The sequence below is a fragment of the Aulonocara stuartgranti genome, assembly GCF_965226115.1.
Source record: "Aulonocara stuartgranti genome assembly, chromosome: 3".
Classification (NCBI taxonomy): Eukaryota; Metazoa; Chordata; class Actinopteri; order Cichliformes; family Cichlidae; genus Aulonocara; species Aulonocara stuartgranti.
In genome coordinates this window covers 69486926-69513207 of record NC_138941.1, presented here as the reverse complement: position 1 = coordinate 69513207, position 26282 = coordinate 69486926, and the positions used below count along the sequence as shown (strand labels likewise).

The window sequence follows — 26282 nt, the reverse complement described above, 5'->3', positions numbered from 1 at the left end:
GTGACAGTTCCATCCAGTTGTGACAAAGCGTTGTGAATTTTTGTTATTAGTCCTTTCTTGAGTGGATCAAACTGAAATAAGTTATCTAAGGCAGAGTCTGGGGGCCGACCTGGAAAAGATGGAAAAAGCTTCCCTACAAAGCTTCTGATCTGTAAGTATTTGAAAAAGTCATTACTGTGCAAGTCAAATTTTCTTGCAGTTGCCGGAATGTGGGAAAAACCTTGTTGATGAATAAATCCTTTATTGAGTGCAGCCCCTTGTGGTTCCATTGGAGAATTAAATGTTTGAGAGTGATGGTGCGAATGATGCGTTATTCATGAGTGGAGTTAGTATGGAAGCTTCCTTCCACCCGAAATGTTTCCTTATCTGTGTCCAGATTTTAATTGTATGAGAGACTACAGGATTTTTAAAGTCATGTTTAGGGATAGGGAGAGCTGAATAGATCACAGCTTCTAATGAGGAGGGGTAGCAGCTTTCATTCTCCATCGTTGTCCAGTCGGCCCCCTTAGTCCGCAACCAAAACGACATGGAACGAACATTACATGACCAATAATACAGACGGAAGCATGGTAACCCCATCCCTCCCTGACATGTCGGTCTCTGCAGGTAGCTTTTCTTGATTCTTGGATTCTTTCTGTTCCATATGAAATAGGATATTAAGGAGTCTAATTTATTAAAAAAGGCTTTATTAATCACAATAGGGATACACTGAAATAAAAATAAGAATTTGGGAAGAATATTCATTCTAACAATGTTTATCCTCCCTGCTGGTGAAATTGGTAGATTAATCCATTTGTCTATGTTATTTTTGGTTTCATCATATAGTTTAGAGAGATTGTGTTTAAATAAACCACAATAATCCTGAGTGACATTTATTCCAAGATATTGGAACTGTTTAGAAACCCGGAATGGCAAGGTACTGAAACAACTTGGGTTACCTATTGCTTTAGAGTTGTCATGGTCCTGAGTCTGAGGACTCAGTGTTTTGTGTTTCTTTATGCTTTTGTTCATTCCAAGTGTGTATTCTGTTGTGATTTTGCCATTTGTTAGGTTTCTGTTCTTTGCCTGCCTGCTCCCACTTCTCTGTGTTCCCTCTGTCTGTCCATGGTGTTATTGTGTCTGCTCATGAGTCTGCCTGTCAAGTTCAGTGTCCTGTCTGGTTCTGTGTCTGTTTCCTGTTTTATTCTGAAAGTTCATATCACATGTCAGTGTGTTCAGTTTTACCTCTCCCCTGTCTCGTTATGCCCATTAGTTCCAGCTGTGTCCCCTCCTGTGTGCCATTTCCTGATTACCTGGTGTGTGTATTTATAGTTGGTGTCTGCTTCTCGTGGCGTTGTCTGTATTTCTCTGTGAACCTCCCGTGTAGTCTGCACTGTTCCATGTTTCTTCGTGTCTCTCTGCTCCTCGCTTCATGTCCTCCATTTTTGCATTAGGTTTCCCAGTTTAGGTTTATGTTCGGTTCTGCCCACACCTTGGTTTTGTGCACTGTAAATAAAACCCACTTGCACCTCTGCCATTGTCTGCTATTGGATCCTCCTTTCTCACCCTCCACACGACTGCCGCCCCAGCCGTGACAGAACGACAAATTAAGAGTGTAATATCTTTATTAAGTTGTTATTCATTAATGCATACATAATAATGTGCTCGGTGACATAAAGGTCCCCTTTCCAGAGTTTGTGTGCTGCGTAGCTTTTTTCTCTTTGTTTTAGTTGTTTTGTTTTTCCATCTTCTATTCACAACCCAGTGTTTAAAATGTTTAAAAGGTTAAATAATATGCTTATTTAATAATGTTCTACAAAGAGGTCAATGTGTTTGGGATCTTATTAGATCTCTCAGAAAAGCTGTCAGAGCAAAACTTTTTTTCTTTCATAATAACAGCTTAATGTTAAACCGCTGAGTCCATCTAAAACATGTTTGTGCATCAGGACCAACCTGATACATAGAGTTCTGCTGGAGGATGTTGCTTAGTGGCAAAACATTGGTCTGATTGAGCTTTTTGGTTGTTCAGAACTCACTCAGCCTTTGGAGTTAGTTTTTAGGACATCCTGATAATAATGAACTACATTAGTCCAGCCTAGAAGCAATAATAATATTACTTTAAGATAATAATAACAATGATATTTCAGGTTGTTAGAGATTTACAGTTATCAAACAGTTAGGTGAATAAACAACACTGAGACACTTGGAGACAGTTAACGTGCTGCACGGGTGAGAGCTCAGAGAGAGACTCACTCACACCGAGCTGCAGTAGTTCGTCTTTATTTATAGTAAGCAGGGTGAAACAAGCATAGCAGTTTCCTTTAATTTTGCATACGTGTGTGTGTGTGTGTGTGTGTGTGTGTGTGTGTGTGTGTGTGTGTGTGTGTGTGTGTGTGTGTGTGTGTGTGTGTGTGTTAATCTCTCGCGGTAAATGTCACAGGGTGAACTTCCTGTTTCTAGAGACAGAGCGAGTAGTACATTTTGTTCTTTTCCTATTAAGAGTAAAATATGAACATATACTTTAATGTATATAAAGTATGTTTGCTTGGTATGTAAACCAAGCAAACAAATCAGGAAGAGGAATCATTGATCAATGACTGCTGAACATAAACCTTATAAAAGCGTTTCTTCCTTAACACAGCTGAATACCTCATGAAGTTCCTCAACAGAGTGCCAAGAGTGTGCAAAGCAGTGATCAAAGCAAAGGTTGACTATTTAAAAAAATATAACATAAACATAACCAACATATTTGAGTTATTTCATTCTTTTTTCTTTACTACAAAATTACACATGTGTTCATTTAGAGTTTTGGTGCCTTCAGTAACAATCTACAAAATAAAGAAGTAAAAATAAAGTAAAAAGAAGTAAAAATGAAAAGCTGTGTCCAAACTGTGTGTATTATGTAGAAACGTCTCCACTAGTTTCACATAAGCATGATCTCACAAAATAATTTTTTAATCCAGCAGACCTAACGTTATTTTGTCCCTCCAAAGCGTAAAACACAACAAAATCATCCTGATTCCTGACAGGATTGTGGCATAATATTACACAGAATCTGACACCTCAGCTCTATAGAAGATGGATGGACTAAGCAAATTTACTCCATCCATCTTCCTCTGCTTATCCAGGGACTGTCACTAACCAAATTTTTAAGCAGGAGAAAAAATAGCACTTTTAAGGACATGAAAAGCTTTATCGACAAAAACAAGGCACCCTGCCCCTGTAATCTTTTATTTACAATATTGTATTTGGTTAAAATGTTCTGATGGTTCAAATATTTTATATTATTTAGTTGTTGCAAAATAATGTGTGTGCCAGTCTCCAATGAGACATTTACAAGTGTGTAACAATATACTATGTCTATATACACTCAACAAAAATATAAACGCAACACCTTTGTTACTGCTCCCATTCCCCATGGGATGGACGTAGAGACCTAAAATTCATTCCAGATACACAATATAACCATCCCTCCCAAACAGTGGTCACAAATCAGTCCAAATGTGTGGTAGTGGGCACATCTGCTATATTGAGATAATCCATCCCACCTCACAGGTGTGCCACATCAGGATGCTGATCTGACATCATGAGTAGTGCACAGGTGTACCTCAGACTGCCCACAACAAAAGGCCACCCTGTAGTTTCTGACACTTTGCATGTTTAGCATGAGGCTAAAATTCCCCCTCAGTGGGTCACTGGTGACCTGCTGGATGTTCAGAGGTTCATTAAATCCAACATGACTAAAAACACAAATGTCAAAGGAAATAAACAAAATATTTAAAGTCAATCATTCTGATCATAATTGTACTTTGACCTTTAACCTCTCTGCTCTGTGTTGTTTCCTCTTTCAGTCCAGAAAACCATCACAGCTGAGTCTGGACAGAACGTCACTCTGACATGTCGAGCTCCAAACAACACAGTTACAGTTTTAAACTGGACAAGATCTGACCTGAAGCCAGAATATGTGCTTTTGTACCAGCATGGTTCCTCTGATTCAACACACCAGCATCCATCTTTTAAGAACCGTGTGGATCTGCAGGACAGACAGATGAAGGGTGGAGACGTGTCTTTGATTCTGAAGAACGTGACGATTAATGACACTGGAACATACGAGTGTCATGTGTTCATAAATGAAACAAGGTCATGGATGAACATCAGCTTCGTATACCTGGTTGTTCCTCCAGGTGAGTGAGTAGAGCTGAGTGTGTGTGATCAGAGGTGAAGCTGCTTCCTGGTTGTTGATGTTTGTTTGTTGTATGGATGAGCTGGTGGATGTCAGAGGTAGTCAGATGTTTTTCCAGCTGTTGTCTTTGTGGCTGGTAGTCCAGCATCCACCCACACTCAGTTGGCCTCCATCAGTTTTCTTTAGCACAGATGTGTCCTGCTCACTCTGGAGTCAGTGTTATCATCCTCATCTGTGACAATGTGAGACTCCAGCTGAGCTAGTTTGTTATTTATTAATTCACTGACTTCTATTATGTCCTGATAGTTTAACCGTAGTGTGGTATCGCAAGAAATAAGTGGTTATATAAATATATGAGTATACATAATAGTTATTATTCATAGATACCTACATCCTAAGTTCCTGTTAATCTTCTGAAAGAAACAGAATGAATGTGTTGTTACAATGGTAATGCCAGGAGAGGCAGTATTAGTTCTGTGTTACATTAATGTGTAAGGAAGTGGAAGAAGAGTGTGTCCTGTAGGAGGCAGTAGAAAATGGATGCTCATGTTCTGTACAGGCCCTGAAAGTAAGGTTCAGTAAACCAGTGCAACGATACCCCGGTGTAAGGCTCAGTTATTGTATTTTTATTTTTTGAAGATGCAACATCTTTTTGGCGACGAGGACGTTTAGGGGGAAGGAGTTTGGGCGATCGGACTGAAAGAAAAGAGAAGAAAATAAAGTGATGGAGTCGGCTACAGGTTTGGCTAGCTTTTCAAAGAATGCAAAAGTTTTCGGCTGGAAATAGAAGGCAGTGACCTCGAAGCGGAAATGGCTACAATTGGTACGCTAGTAGCATTCGATCCAAAGAATCAGACTTGGGATGAGTACACGGAAATACTCGAGCAGTTTTTCGCAGCTAACGGGATCGACGATGCAGAGAAACAAAGAGCGATATTAATAAGTGTCGTCGGAGCAGCGACGTACAGCTTGATGCGAAACCTTCTCAGCCCGGCCAAGCCCAAAGACAAAACCTTCCAAGAGCTGGTGCTTCTGATGAAAAATCACTTCGATCCGAAGCCCAGTGAAATTGTGCAAAGGTATAAGTTCGACTCTCGCTCCCGCAAGCCGAATGAAACCGTCGTGGAATATGTAGCGGAGCTGCGTCGCCTGGCACAGGATTGTAACTATGGCAACACGTTACAACAGATGTTGAGAGATAGGATCGTCTGCGGAATTAAGGATGACCGAATTCAGAGACGTCTCTTGTCAGAAATAGATCTCACTTTTGACAAGGCTCTGTCAATTGCAGTAGCCATGGAGACTGCAAATAAAAATGCACAGGACCTGCAGACCTCAGGGGCGTCAGCAAAATGTTTCAGTCTCGCTAGAGGACAACAGGAGAGTCGTACCTTTAAAGCAGAAAATAAAGAGTGTTATCGTTGCAAAGGAACCAAGCACACAACAGCAGACTGTAAGTACAAACAAGAAAAATGTCATGCTTGTGGTAAAATGGGACACATAGCTAGAGCTTGTAAAAGCAAGACTAAACTGAACCAGAAAAAGTATGGATCGACATATGTAAAGAAAGAAAAAAAGCAGAGTTCACACTACAGTACTCACAATGTGGGCGAGAAAGCAGATAACAACAAAACTGATAGCTCTGAAGATGACTCTTTTATGTTGAACTGTGTCAAGTGCAGTCAAGGGCACAAAAGAAAACTGTTCAAGTTAGGGTGTGGCAGTGCGGTACACTTAAGAAGAGTAGACCCCTACACTGTGGATATGCAAATTGATGGAAAAAAGGTGAACTTTGAAATAGACACTGGATGTTGCCTAACAGTCATGAACGAAGCAACATTCAGAGAAACAGGGAAAGACAGCAAGCCCCCCAGCCTGCAGCCCATCAAAATCAAGCTCGAAACTTATACAGGGGATCCTGTTAAGGTGATTGGTGCAACACGAGTCAGCGTCAAATACAAGCAGCAGAAAAAACATCTGCCCCTGGTGGTGGTCGAAGGCGACGGCCCCAGCTTGCTCGGTCGAGCTTGGCTCGAGGAAATTAAATTGGACTGGGGTGAAGTGAAAAACAGTCCTAACAACAGAAAGCTGCACCAAGTCAAAACAACAGAGAAAACACTTCAGCAAGTGTTAAGTAAACATGAAAATGTGTTCAAAGAGGAGTTGGGCACCCTGAAAGGAATGAAAGCTGCTATTCATGTGAAAAGTGATGCCACCCCACGCTTCTTCCGTCCGCGTTCTGTCCCCTTTGCTATGCGAGCAAAAGTCGACGAGGAAATAGACCGACTGTTGAAAGAAGGCATCATCTCGCCAGTGAAATATGCTGAATGGGCGGCACCAGTAGTGCCACTCCTGAAGCCCACAGGGACAATAAGACTGTGTGGGGATTACAAGCTTACTGTAAATACCGTGGCTTCACTGGAGCAGTACCCCATACCCAGAATGGAGGACTTGTTTGCCACACTGTCCGGGGGTAAGCAGTTCTCAAAATTAGACATGAGCCACGCTTACCAGCAAATCCTCTTGGATGACGAATCGAAAAAGTACGTGACAGTAAACACATCTCGGGGGCTGTTCACGTATAACAGATTGCCTTTTGGAGTGGCCTCTGCTCCAGCAATATTCCAGAGGACCATGGAAAGTCTTTTGAAGGGGATACCTCATGTAGCAGTGTATTTAGATGACATCTTAGTGACTGGAGTGGATGAAGTAAGCCATCTACAGAACCTGGATGAGGTGTTGACCCGGTTGGAGGAAGCTGGGTTGAGGTTAAAGAGGTGCAAGTGTGCCTTCATGCAAGAGAAAGTGGAGTACTTGGGGCACATAGTGGACGCCCAGGGGCTCCACCCAGTGGAAAAGAAAGTTAAAGCAATCATGGACGCACCTACCCCCACAAATGTCACTGAACTGAAAGCATACTTAGGTTTGCTAAATTACTACAACAAATTCCTTCCAAACCTGGCAACCCGGTTGGCACCCTTACATGAACTTTTGAGACACGAGGTACGGTGGACATGGCAAAAGAGACAAGAGGAAGCATTCCAGAAATCTAAGAACCTGTTGAACTCAGCAGAGGTGTTAGTTCATTATTCTGCTGACCGTGAGTTGGTTCTCTCATGTGATGCATCCCCATATGGCGTAGGCGCCGTATTGTCACATAAGATGGAGGATGGAAGCGAGAGACCTTTGGGGTTCATGTCACGCACACTCTCTCCTGCTGAGAAAAAGTATTCTCAGCTTGACAAAGAAGGTCTAGCTGTGATATTTGGCATCAAGAAATTTCACAAATACTTGTATGGCCGAGTTTTCACGATTTACACAGATCATAAACCCCTAATCTCACTGTTCAATGAAAAGAAGCCTATACCTCAGATGGGCTCACCAAGAGTACAAAGATGGGCCGTGACATTGAGTGCTTACGAGTACAACATCAGGTACAAGCCAGGAAAACATCATGAAAACGCGGATGCGCTCAGCCGGTTGCCGGTACCAGACTCAGCACCTGAGCGAGAGATGGCTGAGCAGGTTTTGATGATGGATGTACTGGATGACACATTAGTGGACACTGCACAGATCAAACGATGGACAGCTAAGGATGTCTTGTTGTCGCAAGTCCACGAGTACACCTTAAAAGCCTGGCCAACTGAGACCGACACCTGTTTAAAGCCGTATCGACAGAGAAAGCTGGAACTGAGTGTGAGGGATGGTTGCGTGCTCTGGGGAGCCCGAGTAATTATTCCCACCAAAGGCCGAGACAAAATATTGAAACTCCTGCACCAGACTCATACAGGCATGTCGAAGATGAAAGGCTTGGCAAGGTCGTATGTATGGTGGCCAGGGATGGATGAGAACATTGAAAGAGAAGTGCAGGCATGTGAGGAGTGTCAGAAACACTCCAAGTCACCACCTACTGCACCATTACACCCTTGGGAGTGGCCGGAGTCACCATGGTCCAGAATCCATGTGGACTATGCAGGGCCTTTCCTCGGGGAGATGTTTCTAATCATTGTGGATGCTCATTCCAAGTGGATGGACATTTACCCTGTGAAATCCTCTACATCACAGGTAACTATAGAGAAACTGCGCCAGAGTTTCAGTGTGTTTGGACTACCTAAAATGTTAGTTTCAGACAACGGAACATGCTTCACAAGTGCTGAATTTGAGTCATTCATGAAGCAGAATGGAATTGACCATGTGAGGTCAGCACCTTTCCACCCTTCTTCAAATGGGCTGGCTGAGAGGGCGGTCCAGACCTTTAAGGAGGGGATGAAGAAAGTCAAAGGTGATACCTTGCAAACCAGACTGTCCCGATTTCTGTTCAGTTATCGCATCACACCGCATGCCACTACTGGTTTATCACCTGCAGAGTTGATGATGTCACGGAGACTCAGATCAGTTTTGGACTTGCTCATGCCTGATGTGAAAACAAAAGTGCAGCACAAACAATCGAAACAGAAAGAAAATCATGACACCAAGAAAAGACTGAGAAGTTTCACACCAGGAGACAAGGTCTTCATCAGAAACTACTCCTATGGCCCGAAGTGGATTCCCGCAGTCATTGTGAGAGCATCGGGTCCAGTGTCTTACATTGTTACCATTGGATCAGGTCAAACTGTGAAGCGGCATGTGGATCAGGTGAGAGCAAGAGTGGCTGACACTGTTCCCAGTACACCAGACAGGGAGGTGGAGCCATTGCTTGACAAAGAATCAGTGCCTGAGTGCTGCTGGCCATCAGAGTTGGACACATCGCCACAACCTCCGGCAATGGAGTTGCCTTATGCTCCGGAGACTCCAGCTCCCGGAGACTCCTCAGGGACACCCGTGTTGCGACGTTCCCAGAGAGAGAGACGTCCACCAGAGATTTTAAAGGACTTTGTTAGGTAGTGTGAGATCTTCCAGAAATAGAGCAACAATGCGCTCTGATCTCACAGGAAGGACGTACCTTCCTAGTTAGAAAAAAAAAAAAGAGAAACATGGAAACCTATGTACAGTTGTATGGTTACCTTAATTACATGTTGATTGTTTGTTAAGCATTCTTTAGATAAACAGTTATTTTGTAAGTCAAGGGAGTTGTTGACTTAAGGGGGGAGGAGATGTGGTATCGCAAGAAATAAGTGGTTATATAAATATATGAGTATACATAATAGTTATTATTCATAGATACCTACATCCTAAGTTCCTGTTAATCTTCTGAAAGAAACAGAATGAATGTGTTGTTACAATGGTAATGCCAGGAGAGGCAGTATTAGTTCTGTGTTACATTAATGTGTAAGGAAGTGGAAGAAGAGTATGTCCTGTAGGAGGCAGTAGAAAATGGATGCTCATGTTCTGTACAGGCCCTGAAAGTAAGGTTCAGTAAACCAGTGCAACGATACCCCGGTGTAAGGCTCAGTTATTGTATTTTTATTTTTTGAAGATGCAACACGTAGAGTTTAATCCATGTGTAGCTGAGCAGACTCCCTGCATGTTGTTGCTGTTACAGAGAGAGGACGGCTGCTGTCACTCTGTCAGGTTTAGATCAAATCAAACTAAGCTGGCAGTTTATCTGAACACAGGCAGTGCTTATTGTAAAGTATCTTTACTGCAGCTGTGTTAAAAACATCGCTGCCCTCTCGCTGTAATGAGACCAGCTGAGCAGAGTTACTGATCTGGAAGCGTTTATTTACAGTGTGGTAAATATCGATGCACAATTAATCCCCGTGCTCCCCAAGGCTACCGTGTGTGTCCATTGGCGTCCGTGTTCGTGCTCCCCGCTGTCGTGACTCTGCACACCCTGTGCGTGCTGTTCTTCCTCTCCACGTTCCTCCTGTAGGAAAACAATAGAGGCAGCCGTTAAACACTGACCCCGCGGGGACACTCACTCACTCACTCACTCACTCACTCACTCTGACTTGGGAGTCTCACGCAGTAATCCCACATCTGTGGGAGCTCCAAGACTCTCCTAAGTAGCTCCCCCGGCGAGCCCTGATCAGCAGCAGGTGTGTGGCTTCGGGTGTGGCCAGTCCCCTAGCAGGGCCACACCCACCAGGCCTGAAGGTGCCTGTAAACAAGAGTTCAGACACACACACACACACACACACACACACACACACACACTCATATCTACAAACATGGAGAAGAGGGGCAGCAACACCAAAAATACATGTAATATAACAGGTCCATAACTGCTCAGGGATCCTGGGTCGCTCAGACATAGGACCCTGACAATAATACAGTTTGTCTGTGTAACAACTGTAAAAAACTATTGTAAGGAGCTGGACTTCTTCAAGTTTGTTTAAAACGTTTAATCCAGTCAAATAATAAAGAACAGCTGGATCAGTTTTAGTCATGTTTAGTCAGAACATCTGTTTCCTTTTAAGAAGCTCGAAAAATCCACCAGTATTTTCTCACTTTATACATATTGTGAATAGTTTGTATTAATCTGTTGTCCTGAACTAGAAGAGGAAATGGATTCTGTTCTGTTCTTCACTCATCACCTACCTGACAGCTGACACCTCACACCTGTTTCTCACCTGCAGGTCAGCCAGGAGGAGACACAGAGGCTGGAGGGAAGGAGGCTGGAGGGAAGGAGGACGGATCTGCTCGACTGATAGTTGGTCTGTCAGTTTCTGCTGTGCTTCTTGTTGTTGTTGCTCTTCTTATTAATCTGATCTGCAGAAAATATGAGAGGGGTTTTAGCACAAGAAAACAAAACCAGAGAAAAAAACGTAAAAAAATAATTGAAAGGGCTGCAAAGTATTCAAAGCTGAATAAAGCTGAGCCTGATGTTGCATGAAGTCACTGTTACCCAGCATGACGAAAAACAGATGATCAAGGACAGAAAGAAACTGATGATGCCTCGTGTGACTTTTCCTGCCTCGTGTGACTTTTCCTGCCTCATGTGACTTTCCTCCTTAAGTCCAGCCCACTGGGAGACAGCTTGTACTTTGTTCTCCGTGGTTTGTAAATCCATCGTATCAAATTTGACAGAGTTTACAAACTGTTATAGACTCAGTTTGGGCACACAGGTAACGGCTGCCCTGAGCATGAAGGTGTGTCTGCAACACGATGAAGCTCGTCTAGAGCAATGATTACAATCTGCTCCGGGGCAGCTGGAGAGTCCTGTTTGCTGTTTGCCTCCTTTAGAAAATAGAATAAGAGCCAGAAACTTCTTCGCAACACAAAATAGTCTTTGAATGTGTTTTATCTTATTTTCTAGGGTCCATTAGAGTGACCGTGGATACAAAGTGATGTTAGTGGAGAATTAAAGGTTTTAGTAAAAAGTGTGAAGGTTGACAGTTTGATTACAGCTGCTCAAACTGGTTTCCTGTTCTTTGTATGTTTGTCACACTTATTAAATGTTTCAGATCAGGATGATGTAGCTTTGGATTTGTTCCCTTAATAACAAACATCTTCATTTACAAACTTCAGTTTGTGTTTTCTTTGTTTAATATTTTAATGTGTTTGATCTGAAACATTTAAGTGTGACAAACATACGAAAACCAGGAAACCAGGAAGGAAACAAACTCTGTTTCACTCTGTTTGTTTCCATCTTATGTTCTTATATGTTGTTTGACTGCAGGTTTCCTCAATCTTATAAACAGAACATTTGCATAATGACTGAAAGCAGCCCACTGAAGGAAGAATGGGCTGGGAGGTCAGAGATCAGTGGGCTTTGGTCAGTGGTTGTTGATCATGACCTGACAGATCTGTATCCTGTGTGTGCACCCACTGTGGGCCTTTTCTGTGCTTAGTGTCAGCCTGAGCTCCATGCAGGCCTCAAAGGCCAAGCAATTCAAAAGCTTCACCAAAACAAGACACCACTCAAATAGCTGGACCCAGGCTCGCCGCCCTTATGGAGGAAAACATAGAAGATGATCTCTGTGAGTTATTTTTACTGTCATATTATAAAATGTGATGTTCTAGCATCATGTTATTCTTCTTAAGCCTTTGAAAAGCTTCCTCTGTGTCCATTAAACTGATGACTTTAGTGCTGCTGTCTACTTGTTACATTTAGTACTGTTTAATTTTCAACCTAGGAAGATCTGTAAGAAGGACTCACAATATAACATAATACTGTAAGATTACTTACAGGTAAAATACTCAGATTGTACTTAGATAAAAGTATGTAATCACAGACTGGCCCAGCCCGACTGCCTTGAAGTTCAGGTGTCTTCACTGCCTCCTCTGATAAGAGCTGGAGACCTGAGTAGGTTCGTCACCCATCAGCAGCAGATCACCTCTCGATCGGGCACGTTTTCATCTGGGAGGCTTTTAGAGCTCACTGCCCTCGGCGTCGCTGCTGGAACAACCAAGTTTTGCTATTGAATCTTTGACCTGCTGATCTCACAGAGGCAGGAGACCCAGAACATCCATGCCAGCTTCAGTTTATGCTCTGTCCTGTCATCCAATCAGATTTGCATGTAATACACTGATATTCAGCCCCAGCCTGGTGTTCTCTCCATCTCTGACCTTTCACACAATTTAAACTAACAAACTTTCTCTTTAAAACTGTTTGTCAATCACAATTTACTCGATTTATTATTATTCTATCACATATTTATATCAGTCATAATGAACTCAGTATGATCTGAGCTGCAAACCTGTATTGATCATCACAAACCTTTATAGCGCTTCAGAGCAGCTCCTTCAGTGGCTGCAGCACCCACGATGTGGGACGGAGAGATTTCCTCCCCTCTGCTGTCAGACTCCACCACAAAGACTTTGCAGCTGATCAAACACACACATGTGCAATAGGACTAAGTGTAACACTCTTTTTCTGACAACGTTGTATTTGTACTCAGTTGTATATAGCATGTGTATTCTATTTTTATCCTATCATTCTATTCTATTCTATTGAGTACAGTTGTGTACAGTTTCTTATTCTATTCCAGGGTTCTCTCATGTTTGCTATGTAACTGCACTGTCCACTTCCTGCTGTAACAAAACAAATTTCCCACATGTGGGACTAATAAAGATGCTCTTATCGTTACTGTATAACCACAGGTTCACTTCACATTTGGTAGAATATAAAAGGACAAAGCTGGACAATTGTCATCACATTTCTCATTAGTTGCTGTTAGCACAAGCACACAAAGAAAGCAGAGCTTTAGTGTTATTACCTTCCTGTTACTTCATAATAGAATGACAGTTAATGGTAAAAGTCTTGAATAGTTTTGAATTTATTTTTCCATGATCACATTTCATTCAATCACTCGTGGACTTGTGTGAATGTTACATGTATTATTTTCACCCGTGGATTTACAGACACTGTGTGAATAGTTTTCATTTTATCCAAAGTTTTACTTGATGTCCAACTGATAAAATCACTGACAGACAACAGAAGCAGGAGCTCAGAGAGAAATTCAATTCAACTTTATTTATAAAGAGACAAATCACAACGTTTGGTTTTATTTTACAGAAACTTAAAACTAAACCAAATTCAGGACGTGTATTAAACCTGCAGCTGATCCCTGTCTGCTGTTCACTACCTTTGATTTCTGTTACCAGCATCATCTCATGTTCCCCAGGTTCACTGACAACGCTGAAACCACCAGCGGGAGACTAAGAGTGCTGATTTAAAAAGATTCAGACATTTTATTTTGCTGCAGCTCAACATGAGGCTGGATCCTGATTCTTTGTTGTTTTTGTTTTCTCTACATGAAGAAAACAGCAGCAACAAGAAGCACAGCAGGAACTGACAGGCTGACCTTCAGTCCAACAGATCCTCCTGTGTGACCTGCAGGTGAGAAACAGCTGTGAGGTGTCAGGTAGGTGATGATGAAGAACAGAACAGAATCCATTTGCTCTTCAAACTGCTGTCAGACATTATCTGCTGCACTCTGATCACATCACTCAGACCAGCTGCTTTCTACAAAGTCTCATCAGCAACATCTTTACAAACCAACATCAGATTGTGTGTTTTGTGGTCTAAAGTTTTGTGCCTCTGGTTTCTCATTGGCTCACACTCTTGCAGAGCCGTAACACGCACATTAATGAGAGGTGGTGAGTGTAGTTCCTATTGACAGGGTATTGCAGACCATCCCGCTAATTGCTGAATTTACTTTTGTCTGTCATATTTATGATGAAAAACAAATGTAATCAAATTAGATATTGATATTTTCATATGGGAATTGATCCTGCAACATGAAACGCTGGGATTGGAAGTTCAGCATCGCTCCGCACATCATACCTGTGAGATGACAGACAGCAGTGTGGAGGAGAGTGCGACACAAAAACACAGAAATATGACTGACAGCTGCAAACGAAGCAGCATCTGCTGCAGGTGAAAGATATTGGGACTAGCAGAGCAGAGTGGCTTCACTGTAAAACAAAATTAGCAGTGAGTGTGAAAAGTTTCTGTGTGTGGAGTTCAACACCGTCCACTCAGAAGCTGCATCACTGGATGGTAGATTTAAAAAGCTTGCATTCAGTGACAACAGAGCTGTTGATGAGGCACTTCAGAGAATAACTGCAGCAGCAAAGTGCACTCCCACCCAGCTCCACCATTACAGGGCCAAGTGAAGGAGGAGCCACAGACGTCTGCTGTGTGGAGCCTCTTTGATGAAAGAGCTGCAGGAGATGCTGCAAAGAGAAATACTACAGCTGATGTTATGATGGAGATGAAATGTTATCTTGAGGAGCCCCTCATCCAACAAGGAGAAGGCCCACAGAGCTGGTGGGAGGCCAAGGCCACAGTCTTTCCCTACCTGTTGAAGGTGATGGAGGGGAGACTGTGCATTGTGGCAACATCTGTTCCTTTGGAGGGTCTTCTCAAAAACTGGGCAGATACTAAGGAGAAACCACATCAGCCCATCCAAGCTGAGGCAGCTGGTTTTTCTGAATGTCGACCTGCACTGAGGACAAACTGTTTGGCTGCTGAGTTTGGTTCTGTTCTGTGGATTTGTTTACAGTGGGGCTTTTTGTGCTGAATTAAACTTAAAGGTTTGATTAAAATATTAAACAACAGTAAGAATGCCTGCTTTTGTAACAGAACAAAAACACAAAATTAGGCAATTATAAGGCTTTTCATAAAAACACTACATGCAAAAGGGTTTGTCAGCACACAAAGCATTCACATTTGCCAAGTAAAGCTAAAGTACGAGGCTACAGAGGATAATAACTTAAGAGACATTTGGGAGCCACGAGACGTGCAAGATAATCCAGAGCTTAGATCTAAATAAGGAAGTCTTAACTCAGTAATGGAGAATATCCTCACACATTAAGAAGCACCGAGGGAGGGAAGTCCTTCATTACTCTGTCAGTCAGGTAGGTGATCAGTGAAGAACAGCACAGAATCTATGTACCTGCATGTTCAGCTCAATTTGTGGATGCAATAAGAAGTAAAGTGAGAGTGATCAGCTTACCAGTGACTGTGATATTAACCAGGTTACTGATGGCACCATTACTGGACTCACACCAGTAAACTCCAGTGTCGTGAGGCACCAGCGTACTGATTGAACATGATTGATCACGTTGCTGTTGTCCCCGCCCATCTCCACACTCAGCCCTCTGCAGTTTGCTTGTGTTTCTCCTCACAGTCCAATCAGAAAAGCTTTGGTCCTCCTCACAGATTACAGTCACAACATCTCCCTCAGAGACATCAGAGCTGTGAGGAAGAAGAGAGGTTGGATATCACTCACGACTGAACTTCTGGGACCGCTCCGCCCCCTGGTGGCCTGATTTGATAGTGAAAAATTATTTTCTACCAGGCTGATGTAATAAAGCTGTGGAATCAGGACTGAAGTTTCGGGCATTTCCCCTCGGCTATTTGCAAGTAAGAAGAGCAAACATCTGAAGAGGCACAAGCTCCAACATTTTAGTAATATGAAGAACAACTTTGTTGCCTGACCAGCACGTTGTGGCCTGCAGCCTTCATAGGTTTAAGGTTTAAAAACATTTTTAGGATTATTTGGTTCAGTGGAAACTACTGCTACTGACAGTGAAAACATTTGCAGACCTTTTCAGAGGATGAGCATTTGTTCGAGGGTCCACTTTCTGCCCTGAGCCTGGTTCTGCCGGAGGTTTCTTCCTGTTAAAAGGGAGTTTTTCCTTCCCACTGTTGCCAAAGTGCTTGCTCATAGGGGGTCATATGATTGTTGGGTTTTTCTCTGTATCTATGAAGCGCCTTGAGGCAACTTTTGTTATGATTTGGCGCTATATAAATAAAATTGAATTGAATTCTGCCAGCTGTTCATTTCTGTGTATGCACAGGATTCTCTCCCTTTCCTCTCCTTTCACTGGTGGGTGAGAGGAAGTGGGCAAATTCTTCAAATGTCATTTAAAGATTAAACGACTCACTACATGTTAGCTAGATAACACACATGTCTTAAAGACATAAAGACCTGGATGGCCGCTAACTTTCTGCTTCTTAATTCAGATAAAACTGAGGTTATTGTACTCGGCCCTGAAAATCTTAGTAATATCGTATCTAAGCAGATTCTTACTCTGACATTGTTGGGGATCACTCCTGAATTTACTTAAGCCTTAGAAAAGTAAAGTAGCCTAACAAAGTAGCTAAAATCGTGGACGTACAGCATTTGGACAGAGAGAGTGATATTAATTTTCTTTGCAAACAAACAAGAATCTTCAGGGTGCAATGTGTGCTGGGCAGCAGCCAGGAGCGAGGTCTCTGGTGAACCAATCCCTCGCTACAGATTCTAGCGAAGGGATGAGGCGTGTCACATCTCTGGTGGGGATGGAGCCTCAGTGCTTCTTTTAATATCTCTGAGCTTTCCCAATCACAACTATCTCTACTGAACTTTGGCTCCATCTAAACAGTTCTTTGAATTACTTAATAAAACAATATATGACAGTAATGAGAAAGTGGCCACTTTCATGAGTAAATCATGTAAGCCTTATAAGATTTACTTATATGTAGTCTATGTTGTGATTCTACTGGTGTTACTGGTTCTGCTGGTGAGACGATGTGTTCTCAGGAAACTTGAAGGTTTGTACATATTCATTCTTATTCATCGTGGTATTTTGTTTCCATTCTGTCATCATAATTTGGTCCATTTAGATTCTTAAATCATAAAAGTGTTTACTTTAACTCATTTCAGCAGATGGAGAAGATGACATCACCAGTGACATCACATACAGTGTTGTGAAAGCATCAAATCCTCAACACCCTCCAGTCAAAGAAACCAGAGATGGAGGTTTGTGTGTTCACCCAGGTGTCATCCACATACCTGAACCAATGACTTGGTGGTGTTTCAGGGTAGGATAGCAAAGCCCTCTTTCCCACGTCTTCCATATACAAGTTGCCCACAATGGGTGAAACTGGGGAGCCCACGGCACACCCACGTTCCTGCCTGTAGAACTGACCCTTGCATGTGAAACAGGTGGAATTAAGACACAGTTTCAAAAGCAAGCACACCTGGTCCAACAGCCTTGTCTTGTTCTAACTGCTTCAGACAGTCTGTCACCCTCGTCCTGTGACCACTTCCTGGGTCTCTTTCAGTCTTCAAATATAAAGTTTTTACAGCTTATAGATTTTAAGTTCTGCTCCAATCATTTGGGTAAAGATAATAAACACTTTGATGGCCAATAAGTGAAAGTGAAAATGTGATAAACGAATAATATAATTAATAAATAATAAATAATTATATTTTTTGATAAGTGAAGTTCACTGAACTGAAAGGAAAATTTGGTTTGATGATGGTTGACATGTTTTCCAAATAGAAGTTTTTCCTCTAGTGAGGAGATGCAGGTGCAGCAGAGCATTGCTGGAAGAAATGATCCCAAGGGTGGAATCTCCTGAGAAACCTTCAGAGACCCAGCGAGAAGTAGGGACCATAGCTGACAGCCCAGGCAGGGGTTGAGGTCAAAGGTCATGCTGTTTGGGGACCTACTGGTCATCATGAGAAGATTCTGGAACCACAGCAATGACCATAAAGCTGCATTGGAAGGAGAGCTGTGCCACGGGGCTTTCCAGAGGTAATCACGAGGAGATCGTGGACAACAGATGGAGATCTGAAGGATGACACAGTGACACACCTAATGCTGTGTCACTGTGCTATGCATGCTTTGACACTCTGAAGAGGGTCTTCCTTTGTGTCATTGTTGTTTTCATTTACATCATGAACAAGACTGCTGAAGTGACTCAACAGGTGGGGTTACAACAGCAGTAAAATCATTGAATCCAATACCCTTTCCAAAAAAGGTTTTCTGCAGAGACGAAAGGACAATAGAGGAGTCATAAGTATCCCCCCACAGGAAGAATGCATGAAATGAGGTGATGAGGGTTGATAGAGGCCATAAAACAGGAGTGCTGACAAAGGCCTGCAGCCTTGAAGATAACTGAAAGCCACATTGACAAACAGCAAAACTAACTGGTGTGTTTGTTATACCCATGTCTGCATACATTTGGACTCTGGTCATATGGACAGTGATAGAAACAACTGGAAGAGACATTTATGAAGCTCTGAGGAACTCAAACCACTCTGCATGTGTGATTTACACACCTGGAGGAGATGCACCACAAAGCTGGAATGATTTTGCAAATGTTAATTTCTATGTTTGACTGTTAGCATTCATTTGCTTACTTGGAGGGTGTCAATGGAAAATTGTATTTAGTAGTCAGTATAATCTTTTAGTGATATAAGTTTGCATATGGTAGAATGCTGCATGTAACATTCTAGGGTGTTCACCCCACATCCTAGGAGCATGAGAGAGGTCGTACCTTGTCTTATTGTTTTATGGTAGGATTAACGTAGCTATGTCTGTTTTAGTCTAAGTGCCTTTTGGTTTGATGAACTGCTGGACTTTGAGACCAGCAGGTTTAGGGAAGATCTTATGGGGCCACACTCTGACACCCCCCCCCCCCACACACACACACACACACACACCCACCCAATGAAGTATAAAATAAAGACCGGGGCAGTTTCTCAGGCGCGAGTCTCTCAGTCCGGAGACTGCCCTTGCTTGCAAGAAATTCTGTGTGTTTCTCTTCTCTGAGTCTTTGCTGAAGAAGTATTTTAGAATATATTCCTTAACAGAGAGAACGATGCTCGTCACAGTTCTCTCCCTCATGCACGAGCAACACAAAGAGCTCTGGTGACTTGCGTCTTGTCTTTGCCATTGTAGTAGAATTGTCTTGGCGTTCCAGCAATAGGTCTGTGCTAGATGAACGTATCAACAACCTTCAAACACGTGTGGAGAATTCATTATTTCTTTGACAGATTCTTTAGTAAATAACAGAAAAAAGAAAGTAAGAGAAAAATCACCTGCACAAGTGCCGAGGTAGGTCTCCCTGCAGAATTGGTTTTCCCTTCATCAGGAGCAGCGCTGGGCTGTTTAAATCACGGACAAACAGGATCCTACAGTTGTTTATGTTTTTAAACCCATTTTGCACAGAGAGGCATTTTTTGGAAAATGCATTGATAGTAATATTGAATATTATTACACATCAAAAAAAACAACTACAGTAAAATAATCACATCGTGACGCCTCTGCCTTTCTAAATGGAGGGACAGTAACTGTGTGTGTATGTAAGCGTGTAAAACCTGAAGATGGTAAGATTAACAGTATTTTGTCTCTATCTGCCATTCTGCTATTCATCTCAACAATAACGTGGCGCACAGCGTGGCGTGAAAATAGCCACATGCAATGGAGCAAAATATGGGTGTGTGTGGTTGGAGGATGTGTTCATGCGCACAAAGGGGGGGTGGAAATTTTTCTTGTAAAACAAAGGGGGGCCCAGCAAACAAAGTTTGGGAACCACTGGTTTAAACGATGTTAGCTCAGAAATATTAGCTTCTGTCATGACTGATGAAGTTACTGGTTAATAAAGTTTCCAGTAAAGTGTTTAATCGCAGCCACAGATTGACGGTAAATATCCCGTTTTTCTTTAGTGCATCTGTAATAAATATGTGCAAGTTTCAGTGCTTCGTTTGAACTGTATGATACTTATACTGACCCAGGGTCAGTGTAAAATACAATCCCAGCTGTGTGAACAAAGCCTGGCTCCTTTAATCCTGCATGACAAACCTCAGGATGCAGGTTATTATTACTCTTTCCTGCTGGCACACCTGTCACACCTGAGAGTCAGCTAGAAACTTACAGTGACGTGGACATCATGCAAAGACTGCCAGACTCTGTAATACTGCAAATGATCAGTGACTCAGGTTAACAAAAAAGAAAGTAAGAGGAAATTTAATTCTATAAAACGTGAAAAATTCCACACACATGTAACTCACCACTGTGTGAAGATCACAGGGGAGAAATCGTTTCTCTGAGTCAGAGATGAGTGTCAGTAACACAGAAGTTGTCATGGTCCCCGCACCTCTCCAGCTGACAGCAGTCAGGCGCTTTGTTTTGTTTATTCTCCTCTCTCGCCTCTGCTCTCCCTTTCTCCCTCGTCCTCTCCCACTCTCTCTTTCTCCTGCCGGGGCGGAGCTCAGTGTGGGCTCCTGCTCCTGGCCCACGCACCTGGAGATGATCAGCACACCTGCCGCTGATTATGAGAATTGGAGTCCTACTTAAGATGGCGAGTCTGCTCTACTCGTCGCTGGATCGTTGAGCCATCAGCGTCAGTCGTCCTGCACTCTGCAAAGTTTGTTCGTGTCTGAACCAGGAGACTAACTGTTTCTCTGTCTGTGTATAGATTTCCCCTGGACCTGTTTTCCCTGTGCACGGTGACTGAGCGTGAGCAAGAGTGATGGAGGAAAGAAGAGGAGCTGTGTGTGGTTGCGAGGGCTGTATGGAAATCTCCCCTCCCTGGACTCCTGCCCCTTTCACTCCCGGACCCTGGAACCCCTTTTTCCCAGACACCGTTGTGTGTGTGTGTGTGTGTGTGTGTGTGTGTCACCGTGGAGAACACTGTAAATAAATTCACTTTTGATTTGAAGAAACTTGTGGTCTGCGCCTGAGTCCGCTCCACTAATCGTGACAGAAGTAAAACTCAGTGTCATGCAGTGACTTTTACACAACCAGATCAGATGAACCAGCTCACACTAAAACATTTTGCTGCACTCTTTACACTTATTTCTTTTCTTTCTGCTTTCTGAGATAAAAGCTCTTTATCAGTAACTTTTACAACTTCTGGCAGGTTAATGTCTGAACTTTGGAGTGAAACACACCCTTAGTTACAGGAAATAACACCACTGTCTGTAACTAAGTGAATCCACCTTAACACCACCTGTGTGTGTGTGACTGCATTACACTCCCACTGCTGGGAACCTGAACAAGAACCAGAACAAAGTCTAAAATAGAAGCTGACAAACAGCTGCACCACCGAGTGACACTTTATTTTATAAACTTCACAACAGGTTTCATGTTGTGACCTGTGGAGGTGAAAAGACAAAACCTGTTTTACAGCTTTTGAGCTGCAGGCAGGATTGAAACACACCTTAGTTAAAAGTCAAACAGCAACATTTTCTCCTCCCCTCACATCACTCAAATGTGACAAACCAGGAAACAGGAAGTTCTTCGTCCTCAGTAAAGAGAGACGCACAGACGATCAGACTGAGCTCAGACCAAACTAGCAGCTTCCTCTGAGTGAGTCCAGCTACAGGAGAGAAAAGTGGAAAACTCCAACACTGCTGCTTCAAGCTGCTGACGCTCCACACACTGAATGTGAGTTTGAGCAAAAACACGACTCAAAGGAAGTTTCAGTGAAGGTGGTAGAGGAGGGAGGGGAGCCAGGACTGACTGTACTTCCTGTCTGCTGTTTTCAGCTTCACTCACAGACTCAATGGCTTCCAGATCAGAGGAGGATCTCTGCTGTCCGGTCTGTCAGGAGGTCTTCAGAGATCCTGTTCTTCTGTCATGTAGCCACAGCTTCTGTAAAGACTGTCTGAAGAGATGGTGGAGAGAGAGACCAACACACGAGTGTCCAGTTTGTAAGAGAAGATCTTCAAAGAATGATCCACCTTTAAACCGAGCTTTAAAGAACCTGTGTGAGTCGTTCTTACAGGAGAGAGATCAGAGAGCTTCAGAGGATCTCTGCAGTCTGCACTCTGAGAAACTCAAACTCTTCTGTCTGGACCATCAGCAGCCAGTGTGTCACATCTGCAGAGACTCAGAAAAACACACCAATCACAGATTCAGACCCATCGATGAAGCTGCACAACAACACAAGAAGGAACTTCAGGAAACTCTGGAGCCCTTAAAGAAGAAGTTAAAGGTTTGTGAGGAAGTTCAAGTGAAGTTTGATCAAACAGCAGAACACATTAAGGTCCAGGCCCGACACACAGAGAGGCAGATTAAGGAGCAGTTTAAGAAGCTTCACCAGTTTCTAGCAGAGGAAGAGGAGGCCAGGCTGGCTGCACTGAGGGAGGAAGAGGAGCAGAAGAGTGGGATGATGAAGGAGAAGATGGAGGCTCTGAGCAGAGAGATAGCAGCTCTTTCAGACACAGTCAGAGCCACAGAGGAGGAGCTGAGAGCTGAAGACGTCTCATTCCTGCACAACTACAAGGCTGCAGTGGAAAGAGTCCAGCGCTGCCCCCTGCTGGATGATCCACAGCTGCCCTCAGGAGCTCTGATAGACCAGGCCAAACACCTGGGCAACCTGACCTTCAACATCTGGAACAACATGAAGGACATGGTCTCCTACACTCCTCTCATTCTGGACCCAAACACTGCTCATCCAAACCTCATCCTGTCTGAAGATCTGACCAGTGTGAGACGAGGAGGAGAGAAGCAGCAGCTTCCTGATAATCCAGAGAGGTTTGAGAGTTATGGCTCTGTCCTGGGCTCTGAGGGCTTTAACTCAGGGACTCACAGCTGGGATGTTGAAGTTGGAGACAGTACATGGTGGGCACTGGGTGTGTTAGCAGAGTCTGTGCAGAGGAAGGGATACATACGGTCTGCATTATGGAGAATATATTTCTGTGAAGGTGAATACTCAGCATGGTCACCATCAGCTCTACCCACTGATCTCTCAGTAAAGAAGAAGCTCCAGAGGATCAGAGTGAATCTGGACTGGAACAGAGGAAAGCTGTCGTTCTCTGATCCTGATACTAACACACACATACACACCTTCACACACACTTTCACTCACAGGATGTTTCCATACATATGGACTGGTGATGGTGGTAAAGTGAAGGTGTGTCCGTTGAAGGTGTCAGTGTCAGTGCAGCAGATGAGTTGAGGATGATGATGTTTCTAATGTTGTTTCCTGTCAGTGAGTTGAAGCTGTTAAACTGCAGCTGTCCTCCTGCTGCCTCGTTGTTCCAAAGCTCTTTGTTTCTCTTTTAGTTTCACTGTTTCTTTCTGTTTCTGCTGTCCACCTTTTCACATGGAAAATCATTTCACTGTTTCTCACTGAATGACTCCCCAAACTAGATTTGAAATTCTATCAAGTTTCTAATCATTCCAAGTGATTCATGTTTCTATTTGATGTGTAAATGGAAATGATTTAGTTTGCTGGGATATGGACTGACATGTGTTGAATGGGAGGAGCAGTTTGTTGTTGTCTTCTTGTCTGTTTATGACAACAATAAATATGTTGTTGAAACAATGATTCATGTTTAACTCCATATATGAAATGTTTCTGATCTTTGAATTCTGTTTGATTAAAGACTTTCTTCATGACACAAATGAGATTTCAGTGTATTAATAGAACTAAATAAGCTCAGAGTTGAAAGGCTGGAGTATTATGTACGTGCTTCACTGTCAGGATCTTCAGGGGGATTCAAAGGGAAACATCAAACTGCTGTAATGAGATAAACTAGTTGGGCTGAACACACTTATCTGTAGTTTGTCTCCATCCAGGATCATCAGAATATAATGAACATGTGTGAAGAGCCACAAAATGCTGCTGCCCTCTCAGCATGATGAGCTCCAGCCTTTGTTAGCAGGACAACAGGAAACATGAGACAACTTTCAGAGACAGTAACCAACTGTGGCCACAAGATGGCAGCAGCTGATCTGAGATCCTTTATTGGACAGAAGGACTCTGCTCTGTGACGTCATCAGAGAGACGGCCTTCACTCTGATAGATCTGACGTCATGTCTGCACTGCGATGATGAAAGCTGATAAACACATTGTTATTGATCCATGAAATCACCTCTGTCCTCTCAAGTGTAGCTGTTTACAGAGCTGAAGAAGTCCTTCATCATCAAAACAGACAAACATGTATTTCCTGTATTAAGTGACGTCATCCTCACTCTGACCTCTTACATACATTCTGTTCAGTTTTCCTGCTGTAAGAAATAAACTGTGTGAAAATAGAAATGCAGGGAAACATCCATTAATCACAGCTGAGCCGTTTGTTTCTGACTCACATTCAATGAGGCTTCAGGTGTAAATACCTCAGAAGTGTTTGTGAGTTCAGTAGAAGCAGACCCAGTCGACCATCATGGCCTCCACAGCACTACACAATGCAACAGAAAGGCCTTCATCATCTGCTGAACCACCTCTGAACCACGACGCTCTCCCTGCATCTAAAAGCTGTTAGTCAGGATGAGATGCTGCTGTGATCGCTCACAATTTACCTGTGAGACCTTTGTAAATATTGTCTTTGTTTCTGGAGGAAACACCTTTAGTCTGTTTGTATTTGGAGTGCAGATCTGGGCGTCCATCACTTTAACCTGCACACGTTTAGTTATTGAGTGTAGTTGATGTTTGGCAGCATTTTATAAGTGACAGTTCATGAACGGTGAAGGAACAGAGGACGCCTGACCATCCTACCTGTGTCAGTAAGAAGACTTTCATCACAACTTCACAACTTAACACAACTGAAACCTGAATTCAGTGTTGCATAGTTTACTAACAGTGTGTGCTGACACTGAAGTTAGCAGTTTGTTTCCTAAGAGCTGCTGGGACAAACCACAGTGAGCGGCTACAGAGTTTAGTTAAGGTGGTTCTAACATGTGACCTGTTGAATTATTTACAGGGATTTATTTTTCATTTAAAGCATCATTTGTGAAGTTTTTATGAAGTTTACTTCTTTTTTGTTCTTTGTGTAACGTTTAGATTTTCTTCTCTGGTGTTTTAACTCTTCAGGTTTCCTGTAACAGAGATGTAAACCACCGTTTTCTGATGCTGCTGCACTGGGACATAAACACGGCCACTTTATTAGGCACACCTTGCTGGCTGCAGGTTATAACCCCTGCTGGAAACATCCCCACAGATTTGGATCCTTATTGCCATGACAGCACCACACAGCTGCTCCAGATGCTGCAGGATGCTGGTCAGGGCTCTAACAGTGAAACTTTACTGAAAGTAAGAAACCTGAGAGGAAATAAACTTTGACTTTAGTAAGCTGAGCTCTGAAGCTGTGATGGAGCTCAGTCGGTGTGAAGGCGGCTGCTGTGTAACAAGTGTTTGTCTGAGGTGCTGCGACTGATCGTGGTCATGTTTATTTAAAGAAGTCGGTGATGAAGCAGGCTGTGCAGTCCGAGCTCTTCATCAGTTAACAGTCCTCCAGAGCTGCTGCAGGGAGCTGACTGTCCTCCAGGTGGCGCTAAGTGAACAAAGTCCAAAGAAATAAACTTGGACTGTTTTTTGAAGCCTAAATAAAATGTGAATAAACTTTATAGATACATTTGAAACCAGCTACTCTGTGACTTTACACACTCACACAGTAACAGAGCTGATTCCTGATTGGAGCAGCACAGAGTTAGACTTCTTTTCTGGCTGTGGATTGGTTTGTCAGGATTTCCCCCTTTACAGGTTTAAAAACAATCTCTGTTTTTACATTTTTTGACCTCCTTCTTGTGTCTAAAGGTGAAGCAGCACCAGCCTCCTCTGATCCTCATGTTGTAGCTCTGTGTGTCCAGCAGGGGGCAGAACACCTCCAAACTGTGCCAGCAGCTCTCACTGTGAGCTCAGAGGTTTGTGGACACTCAGTTTGTTTGAACATAGTAAATAATCAGAGCTTCTCACACTGTTTATGGGGACACCACCTGCCCGAGGGTGTACTGTGTCAGAGAGGTGGTGTATGGTGCTGGGTGTAGTCTCTCTGCTGGTTCACAGTTTTTACTGAGGAGCTGTGTTCATGTCAGGAAGGTTTCGTCTGATCACTGTGGTGCAGTTTGGTTTACTCTGTTTCTGAGTGTTTGTAGGATCAGTCTCTGCAGGTCACCTGATACCTGGCAGTGAAGTGTTTATGAATCAGCTCCGTCAGATTTAATCCAACAGAATAACATGTAAAACACTCCAGGGCTTTTACTCTGAAACTTTCTCCAGAGCTGT

At 43.0% G+C, this 26282-nt stretch overlaps 2 protein-coding genes across 2 annotated transcripts in view; one reads left to right on the top strand and one right to left on the bottom strand.

Moving 5' to 3' along the window:
- Positions 1-26282, bottom strand: part of LOC309693309 (hemicentin-2-like) — a 1543010-nt gene that overhangs the window by 1424281 nt on the left and 92447 nt on the right. The window lies entirely within an intron of this gene.
- LOC309693931 (nuclear factor 7, brain-like) lies at positions 21598-23666 on the top strand. The gene has a single exon (XM_082513601.1). It carries the CDS (start codon positions 21837-21839, stop codon positions 23232-23234), a length of 1398 nt encoding a protein of 465 aa, XP_082369727.1. The 5' UTR covers positions 21598-21836; the 3' UTR covers positions 23235-23666.